Genomic DNA, 10,682 nt, shown 5'->3' with positions numbered 1-10,682 from the left:
GGATATTATAAATAATATTAAACTAAGCATATCTAACCACCTAGTAAGTAAACTAATTAGTAGTTGTCAAGGTGCAGGCTCGTAAGTAAACGGAAGTAGGTTAACGAGGTAGTTGACACTCAGGCTGGCTACAGTGATCTCTATCTATCTGTTCAGGCTGCAGGGCAGGCTGGTACAGGTGGGCTTTATAGACAGGACGTAGCTCAAAGAGCTTCAACAGGTTTCGGAATTGTGCGGTGAAGATATTCTCAAGGTCACGTGATTTCTCATTAGCGGTTCCAACTCCTATCCACAGCAGCACCGTGACAGTAGTAAGTAATTAGAATTCCTAATAACTCTAGATCCCATACCCTTACCTAATTAACCCTTACTTAGCACTACCTTACTATCCCTAGCCCCTAATTTACTAGGGCAGAATAGCTTAGACCTTACTCTGGTAGCTCTAGCTAACTAGATAATACTAAGGAATTATTTTAGTATGCCTAGGGGGTTCCCTAATCTTAAAGAAGAAGATGGCACTTAGCTATATACTCTAGTAGGGATACTACTATATATATTATAGGTACTAGCTACATACTAGACACTATAGATTTTACTATAAAGATATCTAGAGGGTACCCTAAGGGTGCCTTTAAAGGTCTTAATGAGAGATAAATTATTAAGCCTAGATTTATCAGGAGGTAATAGTAATAATAATAACCTTAGTAATCTAATAGAATTAAACCTTATTAAGCTATTTAATCTATACTTAGTAAGAAATCTAGAATATCTAGCACCTATGCCTGTAAGATCTCTACCTATGAAGAGAACCTATATTAAGTAAATAATACCTCTACTACTATATATACTAGTATAACTACCTAAGGAGATATAGCTTATACTAAGCCTATTATAAATTCTAGAAGGGAAATAGGAATAGAAGCTAAGATAGTCCTTTTATATTTAAATATTATAACTACTACTAAATTTATATATAAGTATATACTATATATTTATAGTAGGGATGCATAAGAAATAAGAAGGGTTTAATAAGCTAAATAAGAAGCCTTATTAAGATGACCTTCTACTACTACTAAAGAATTAGAAAAGTATATAATACTATATATTTAAAATTAACTAGATTTATATAGCTAAGAAGGAAGTAGATAATCTTATAGCCCTAGGCACCTATAAAGAGATAGATTAACTAGATAATACGTTTATTATAACTTTTAAGTAGGTATTTATATATAAATTTAATAAAGAAGGCTATCTCTTAAAGTTTAAAGCATATCTTTATATTAGGGGGGATCTTTAACCTATTAACTAAGATAATATAGTAGCTATAACCTTAGCTACTAAGCTCTTTAGAATAATAATATCTCTTATTACTATATTTAACCTAGAGGTTATCTAGCTAGATATGTCACGGGCTAGAAGCCGATTCAACCTATAACCTAGGTTTGGACGGTAAGAAATCGCTAAGAGGTTCTAACTGGGGCCGCAGCGGCCGAACACGAAGAGGGGTGTGCGAGGGAGAAACGGGGTCACGTGACATGGCTGTGACATTACTTAGTACAGAATCACGTGACCTAGCCTGCCTGAGGCAGTTCGCGAGTGCTCAGTGAGCTCGAGCATTCAGCGGGCCTTGCCCGCTACAAGATATCATTAATATATTCATCTAATCTAATCTAGATAAAATAGTATATATAGGATTACCACTAGGCAGATATAAGTATGGGAGAGTATAACTCCTAAGAAAATCACTATGTAGTCTATGTAGATTACCTTACCTTTAGTAGAAGAAGCTATCTACTACCCTAGTTTAACTAGGCTATATGCCTATACTAGATAAACTATATCTTTTTATAAAAGCTAGTACTACTATAGGGTAAGATAATCTAATAGTAATATTCTTTATAGACAATATCCTTATTTTATACTTCTAGACCCCTAGATTAAAAGAGAAGGTAGATTAATTCATCTAATAGCTAGAGATTAAGTATAAAATTAAAAACCTAGGCCCTATGCAGTAGTTCCTTAATATTTAAATTATCTAAGATTATATAAATAGGAAGCTCTAGCTCTATTAAGATGCCTATATTAAGTATATTACTACTAAGTATAATATCTTACCTAAGAAGTTCCTAAAATTACCTCTTTTATATAAGAAATTAATACTATTTATAGATATAGCATTAAGACAGGAGATATACTAATACTAGTAGCTTATTAGATTAATTCTCTATCTAAATATTATTACTAGACCTAATACTGCACACATAGCAAGTTCCCTATCTTAGTATCTTTCTAACCTAGGTTAGTAGCACCTTAAAGCAGCTATCTATCTAATTAAATATCTTATTAGAATGAAGTAATATATAGTTAAATTTAATAGTGCTCTAGCACCTACTAGAGAGGTATTTCTTACTACTAGTAATGCCTTACTAATAGATAATCTAGACTACCACAGTTCTAAGAGGTATATTATAAAGTTTTTTAGAGGTCTAGTTGACTAGTAAGCATCTTAGTAATATATAGTAAGTAGTAACTACCTTATCTACTAAAGCTAAGCTGTTAGTAATCTCTAAGGTAGGGAAGTAACTTTTCTAGTAAAAATATATGTTTAAAGCCTTATAATTTAACCCTAAGATAGACCTTTTCATCTAATATAATAATAGCTAGACTATTTATCTAATTACAAGTAAAGAACCTTATATTATAACTAAACTATAATATATTAATATTTATTAATACTAGCTGTAAGAGCATGCTTAGGCTAGGGAGGTGAATATTAGGTAGGTTCTAACTAATTAGATATTAGTAGATAGCCTAATTAAGCCTCTATACAGTGAAAAACACTAAAAATTTATTAAGATACTAGGTTTAAAGGACCTGGATACCCTTAATATATAACTAGATTAGGAAGGTAGTAGTTATAAACCAAAGATAGTGCCTATTAGTAGGTGCAGCTAATTCTTACTAATTCTTAGCTAGGGAGGTGTGTTAAAGCACTATATCTTTAGTACTAGATTATATATTTTATGCTTACTTATTTTACCTATTCTAGTTAGACTTAGTTAACCAGAATATATATAACTTCTAGTCTTATTGCTCCTTATATAGAAAATTATAGATATTTATAGATATAGCATGAATATGTCCTAGTTTAACCTTTATATGCTCAGATTACCAGCATAATTATATTACCATATTATGTGCAATCTGACAGGATGTTACCTTACTGGGTCCGATCCAAAAAAGTTACAGATTGCGCCTTCTGGAGGTCTAAACTCTAAAGTGAACTAGTGGCTGAAATCACGTGAGTATGTTGAATCAGGATTAAGACCCAAGTCGGAAGCTGAGCTCTGAGGTTTCCTAATGAGCCTACTGTAGCTCTTGGCAAGTAACATGGGTTTAGAATCAGTGATTGGCTGCAGACCAACACCCATATGGGAATATGCACAGACAAAAGCGCTTATCTGGCGTTGGATGTTTTGTATTGAGGGGCAATGGTTGCCGGCTTCACAGGACAGTCTTTCTGATTGGTCCAGTGGAGTTTGGTGTTTTTGTGACTATATTGTGATTCTGTGTGATAGTGATGCATACAAAAAGGTTTGGAGAGCTCATTGCCATCCTCTGAAAACTTAGGGCCATCAATTTCAGGACATTGCTTTCCTTGGGACTGGCTATAGGACGGCGACAGATGCCTTTGGGGAAATATATTGAGAGTTGCAGGCCTGGGAACAGCCTATGAGGTTGATAAGAGGACAGAAGTGGGCGACAGTGGAGAGTACTGGGCCCTCTCTTTCTTTATAAGGCCTTACTATCTGCTCTATACTTCTTGCTATTCTTTTATATATTAAGAAGTCTAATAGTTAACTAGTTATATACCACCACACTTACTTAAGTTACTTTCTATAGTTATATAATCTATATAGTTACACATCTTATATATAAATTCATAGCTTAGTACATCCCTATACCCTATAGGAGATCTTAGGAGCCAGGCTATGCCTCAGCTCTGCTGGATGTTAATCAATATAATAACAACAATAATAATCCATATCTATTGACTGAGAAGTCTCAGCAGAGCCAGGGCTTGAGCATGAGACATAACATGCTCTGTCTCTGCTCGAAAGACTCATCAAAGAGGCATATTCTTTTTAATAAATACTATGAAGGTGATTAAGTATCAGGAACCATGTGTCATTCAGCATCCAATCCAGTAGCAGACACTAATAGTGCCACTGCCACTAGCCACCATTCCAATAAGTCTGGTCTACTTCTTAGGCTGACAGACCTACACAAGCATCAGCCATGCTCTCCACTCTTCCCTCAAGAAGATATACTACTCACCCCCAGGTCTGGATGAATGTATACACACTCAAGTCCAGGGCAGCAGACTCCAGTCAGACCAATGATTGTAGCACACGTCTCCCCTTCTGGATGGCAAGCGTAATCCGCCAGGGGGCTCGGCGCAGCCAGAGCCAAAGCAGTGAGGGACGCAAGCAGGTAAACGAACTTCATTCTGCCCAGCATTGTTAGCGTCTACCAGAAACGTAAGACATCACGACCTACTCGAGAGTATAAGTGAAGATGAATGCTCGATCAGGATCAAAGGATGTTGAATGAGGAGACCGGGACCTTTATACCGGTCAATTACCAGCTAGGCGAACAGGCAATCCGTGCGTCCAGGCCCAGTAGTGATACGAGCGAGTCGTATGTTTTATTCGCAGGATAATTGCATCAATCTAGGCATTGGATCCCTGGAGCGAAGGATAAAGACGGATACGAGAGGTTATATTGATAGTCCTTGGGATGACCCGGACTCTTATGGACAGGGTTGATCGATGTGGTCAATGGTCGATATACCGGAAATCCAGCCTTGAATGCATCTTGTCAGGCCATGTGAGACTGAGTGTTTACTGCTGACTGCTGCTGACAAGGGATGAGTCTTTCTCAAGGATGTTCATGAGAATCGAGTACCGGCAAGGGATGATCATCTGCAAGGGATAGGACTTATGGTGGCACAGAACATGTCAGCTACGAGCAATCGGATCGCGAGTGTAAAATTTCTCAGATGGAGTGATCGACAATCCATGGATTTACATCATGAGAGCAAAAGGATCCGTTGATTCCACAGGTTCGAGCTAGAAGCAAACGGCCAAATCTCCGGCATCCTCGTGCCGATTTTGTTCAAAAAACGTAATGAAAAGCAATATCCTTGAACAAATCCTATGCGGCCATCAAAGATGACAATTGATGGCCTGATGTACCCTATTCTATACCTAATCTGTGTAACTTGAGGATTGATTGCACCTGGGTTGTTTGTTCGAATCAATTCGAAGGCTGAGACCTGCGTACATCTGACATACTTGGTTTGAACGTATGCATTGTCACCTATATAATCCTACAGCTGCTTATAATTTCCTAGGTATATCATCGTATCTCGTAAATGACCAAAACAAAACTTCGATTTGGGGTGGTGAGGAAAGACGAGCGACCACTACTGCGGCAACTCCTCAATCCTCACCATCAATCCAGGAGGAACCTCTACCTCGTAAAGTTCCTCGACAGTCATATCGTCAGGCGCTTCGACGCTGTGGCTAATTAGTATGGCTGTAGAGGAGGAGGGATTATGATGGGAGTCCCACGTCAAGTACTGCACCGGGGGAGAGGTGTCGCTGTGCTCAAAGGTATCGGGGAAGACGAGGTCTTCGCCTTCGTAGATTTCACGGAGACTATGGATGACACGGTCAGTCTGGAGCTTAAACAAAGTGATGATGAGATTCAACGCACTGTTCTGCAAGGGTTTTGCCGTCCCCGAAGCGGGTGTGGGCTTGTTCATTGGAGAAGTAGACGTCGAAGCTCTAGAGAAGGTCAGCGGAGGGGCCATAGTCGACGGCTGTGCCTGACTGACAAGGTCCTTGGTCATTGTGGCGGTTAGTATATGCTATTGATTGTTCTCTGGAGATGAAGCTGATCAAGAGAGAGAGAGCCGACCGCAGGAATGGCCTTTTATACCTATCTTTCAACCCCGCAAAAGATGACGGATGACAGACATGCAATGGTCATTGCATGGAGACCATCCGGGATGGTTTGATGGCACGCAATCAGATGGTTGAGGGATATTCCGTGTTGTGTGTTGATTGGATATGGGTGTCGGTGGTGAGATCATGGACACTTCATGGCGATGGTTGAAGGCTAATATTGGTCAATGGAGAGTCCTTTGCTTTGCGGGGGAAGACGATGATCCATGGGTGGCGTGACTTACGGTGAGATAATGGGCAGATCTGGGGATTTATTATCTTGTTGGTTGATATCAGGATATATATCTTTGAGATTTAATATTTCGGGGCGACTATATGTAATACAATAATATTCGAAAACCCAATCGGGTGGTGTACTGTATACAAGGTGTAGAGCCATCAGCCATATCCTCATCCTTACATGAAGATATTATAGCACAATTGGTTGTAGATGATGGCTTCTCTTAGCAAGCTCAAACTCAGCCAAGTATGATCACCCTACATGCTGTTGGATGATCTAGTTGTGTATTCTCTTTTATTTTGACTGTTTCATTTATCCTGGTTTCTAACTTATTTATGCTTATTTATGCCTACAGTGGAATCGTAGCCAACTTGCTCGTCTGAGAACATGGGACGAGCAAGGGACAAGCAAGCAATGATCATCACCCAATCAGACTCAACATTCAGGTCTTCATTAACTACCTCTGTTGGCACGGCTGAAACAATAGTCAGTGGGTCTTGCTCTTATTGCTCTTATTTGAGTAATGAGGAAAGGCTGCCAAGCAACCAATCACCAAAAGTCACACAGCCACCAGACATGACAGCAACGTCTTAAATCTGACAGGTCTTTCCCCTTACTGTCTCTCTTCATTTTTCTTCAAGTCATCCTCAATGGATCCCAACTCGCTATCTGCCTGGAGCATCCCGCTCGCACAATGGCTGCTCGTCCAGCTCCTGACAGGATGGACAATCGCCTTCACACCGCCATCCTCCAAAATTAGACCTGCTGTCACTGTGATCGTCATTGCACTCGCCTATTCCTTCCAGTCTCAAGTCCGTCAAACCTTTGCCGAGACTCGCGCGCGTGGACCTCTAGCCGCCATGTGCTGGGTCAATGTGCTCAATGCCATCGACTTGTTGATGTTGAGTCGAGTCTCGTTCGACGAGCAGATTGCATGGGAGAGCAAGAAACCCAACCAGAAAAGGACCGTGGACAGGAACAGCTATTTGAGAAGACTCGTCTGGTCCGTGGAAATGGCGTTCAACTACCGTCGCGTCAATACCCCGTGGCAGATCCGCGCTGTCCCGGAATTCGACAGGCACGAGCCGGGGTTCGTCCCTACCAAGTGGGATTTCCTGCGTCGGTGTGCAGTCAAAGTATGCGGCTCGCTGCTCGTGCTGCATTTCTGCACGATCGACGCGGGGGATGCTCATCTTGCGGGCGTGGTTTCCGAGATTTCAGAGACTAAGAAGGTGTTACTGCCTACTTGGGAGGAATGGACGGCGCGGCGGGTGCTCATCCAGATGCTATTCACCATTTCCTTTGGTTTCGTCACTCGAGCGGCTATACTGGGCATGTATAACCTCCTCGCGATGCTCTTCGTCGCTCTGGGCGCGTACGAGCCCGTCGACTGGCCGCCTATTTTCGGCTCGTTGGGCGATATGTACTCATTGACTCGGGTTTGGGGGTGAGTAGATTATCTTTCCGGTGCGACCAGATACTGACAGACGTAGAATCGCGTGGCATCAGATCCTGCGCAAGCTGGTTACATCTAATGCGGATTTCATGCTGTTCGGCGTCCTCCGGCTCCCGCAGGGCATTGTTGCCAAGTATCTGCGGCTGATCATGGCGTTTGTCACGTCCGGATTAGTGCACTTCCTCATGGATCTGGGCTTCGGGGTATCCTTGGACCAAAGCGGAGCGCTGTGGTTCTTCTGTCTGCAGATTCCAGGCATCGTGCTGGAGAACCTGGTGTGGTATACCTGCCACGGAATGATCAAGCAGGTGGATTATCGTTGGAGACGGGTGCTTGGCTACGCCTGGGTGAGCCTTTTCTTTCTATGGGTAACCCCCGTATGGCTGAACCCGATCATCCTGCGATTATACCAGGACGGTCAGAGAATACCGTCTCCGTTTTTGGTATTCGAGAGCAGTTCTATTCTCTCTTGAGTTTACACTACGTCTTAGTTAAACGCGGACTCGGATACATTTCTCTTGTTGCCAAGGGCGACAGACGCCTCAATACAGTTTCAGCTTGTTGATTGGAAGAGCGAGCCCGCCTTTGAGTTAATTGAGCGGCGTCTGTGCCATTTGAGTCGGATGTATCTTCAACCACGGTCAAGTCCCGCTGTCGGATTGGCTAGGTTCAGTGCCTTAAACAGAAGCTGGAATGATAGTAGAGGCACATAGAATCACCAAACAGGGTAATTAGGAAGACGAGCCCTGATATTGGCGATAATATCACACACCGATGTTGAGCTGGAACAATATGGAGAAATCTGGAGTAGATGAATTGCTGCGCGCGTACAAGTGTGACTCTGACAGTCCAAATCCAAAGATTGAAGAGGTCCCACAAAGTTGAATCCTGAATGAAAACTTTAATAGAGACATAGCCTTCAGGGCTGAGTCTGTCGGAATAAACCGTTGCTGATCAATCTCCACTACTTTTGATGACGAGCACTAAAGTTGTCCCTTGCACGTCATATGATAGCCTGTCAGACCTTATTGCTGCCTCAGTTGAATGAATTAATATTCATCAGAGGCACAGACTCAGCCTCATGCAGCCACGTCAATGCAGAGAAACAGCGCAAGGCTGCCACAAGGCGCTCATCAAAGCCCACCAAATTCGGAAAGGGATACGAGGAGCAAGACACTAAACTAGATCTGCCCGGGCTGAAAGAAATCTCCCCAAAACAAGTAAACAAGGGGAAAAAGTTGAGTCCATCTGATAATGAGCCCCATCCGTTCCAAAGGACTCATCTCCACCCATCTCCATCATCACGATGTTTACCAAGTTCGAATTCTGTCGGGCAGGAATCACGCAAATCAGACACCATCAAATACCCTTGCCCTACCGGCCTGACCTGTCGATCTGCGGAATACGAGCTTCTCGCGTAGAATTCCAGTGGCGCGTTGTGTGTGACCAGTCAACGACGGCATGGCGCTTTTCTTCCGGCGCGATTGGAAGGCCAACCGAGACGGATGATGCCCAGGCTGCGACACGAGCGTTAGCTCTCGGATTGAAGTCATGAGCCAGAGCTCTCTCCAGCTCGGTCTGGTGTAGACAGGTTGATAAATACAGCCTGCGCGCCGCAACTGCACGCCCGCCTCCAGCCCTCGGTCGTCACCCAGACAGCCAGCATCACATTCTACGCAGCTTGCACAGATAACTACAAAACCAAAATGCTCCTCCCGGCCATCGTCCCGCTTGTCCTCCTGGGCACCGCCTTCGTCTTCGCCGTCATCGAGCTCGGCCTCGGCGGCCACCTCGCCTCCTTCTACACCGGCTCCCGCAAAGTCGCCGTCTACGACCCCGCCAGCACCTGGGGCTACTCCTACAAAACAGTCTCCTCCTCCGTCCCCGGCATCCTCGCCTTCCTGCTCTTCACCGCCGTCTGGACCCTGCTCGTCTGCGCCGCCGCCGCCCTCCTCCCCTGGTTCTACCGCGCCAAGGCAGCCGCCGGCTCGCGGCTCAACACCATCCTCACGGGCGTGCTGGTCGGCGTCTACTTCGTGACGATGGTGTTCTGGCTCGCGTGCTTCGCGGACATCGCAGCCGAGCTGGGCGGGTGGAGTTACTCCGATTACTATAATGCGGTGATTGCGTTTGCCGTGCTCTTGTGGTATGTTCATGTTTCCCCCCCTCGCCTCGAGAAGGTTGCCGTCGGCTAATGCGGGTGGCCAGGCTGCTCTTCCTTGCGCTCTTCATCGTCGTTATCCTTGCTGTGTGTGGGGTGTTGGAGTCCGATGTCCCGGGGTACAGAGTCGTGACTCGGAAGGAGAGTGCGGCGCCTGTTGCGACGGAGGGGACGCAGATGCAGACGGTCGAGGTAGCATAGGTATGATGTCCCTGGGGAGCGGCTACGGCTGCGGAGTAAGCTCATGGTATTCCAGGTTGCTTGCTTGTCCCGGAAGGGAGAGGAGATGAGAGAAAAGTCTACGCGACGGGGATGATATTGACGGATGATACCACCATACCACCAGATACCCATGCTTAATGTAATACTTCTGATATCGAATCAATCTATTTCTTGGTGCTTATGCGTACGCACCTTGGCTCATCCTCGTCCTCAATGCTTATGCTTCTTTCTCGGGCTACTGTTCTGTGCTGTGCCACACATTGCGTTTATCCAAGAGAATCGGTCATCAAATCCGTAGCCAACTTGACCGATGTGACGGAACCACAAGCAAAGTCCGAGATTGCAGTCCAAGTCGTCATGTAGGTGCATGCCCAGAATCAAGACAAAGGGCATTTAGATTAGTATCAATTGGTTTCTGCAGTAATCAGCATGTATGTACTGCGCGGCTCTACATGTCATTGACAAGTCATCCAATGTATCTACAAACACCAGACCACATCTGCCGATAGCACTACAACAATCAACATTCTTCTCATCAACAGCAAATGCAATTTGAAATGACGATCAAAGCGCTCGTGCCCTGTAATAGGT

The 10,682-nt window shown here is 44.0% G+C and overlaps 2 protein-coding genes across 2 annotated transcripts; one reads left to right on the top strand and one right to left on the bottom strand.

Annotated features, from left to right (window-relative positions):
* Positions 1–5,488: 5,488 nt before the first annotated feature.
* Positions 5,489–5,917, bottom strand: CDV56_100926 (uncharacterized protein; the record flags this gene model as incomplete). The annotated part of the gene is made up of 1 exon (XM_026754545.1): positions 5,489–5,917. One exon carries the CDS (start codon positions 5,915–5,917, stop codon positions 5,489–5,491), a length of 429 nt encoding a protein of 142 aa, XP_026609616.1.
* A 985-nt stretch (positions 5,918–6,902) lies between these two features.
* Positions 6,903–10,070, top strand: CDV56_100199 (wax synthase family protein; the record flags this gene model as incomplete). The annotated part of the gene is made up of 4 exons (XM_026753818.1): positions 6,903–7,699; positions 7,746–8,055; positions 9,346–9,854; positions 9,917–10,070. The coding sequence occupies 4 exons, from the start codon at positions 6,903–6,905 to the stop codon at positions 10,068–10,070; spliced, it is 1,770 nt and encodes a 589-aa protein (XP_026609615.1).
* Between the last annotated feature and the right edge of the window lie 612 nt (positions 10,071–10,682).

The sequence above is a fragment of the Aspergillus thermomutatus genome (assembly GCF_002237265.1).
Source record: "Aspergillus thermomutatus strain HMR AF 39 chromosome Unknown NODE_462, whole genome shotgun sequence".
Lineage (NCBI taxonomy): Eukaryota > Fungi > Ascomycota > Eurotiomycetes > Eurotiales > Aspergillaceae > Aspergillus > Aspergillus thermomutatus.
The sequence above is the reverse complement of the archived record's forward strand: the minus strand, read 5'-3'. Positions and strand labels throughout refer to the sequence as shown.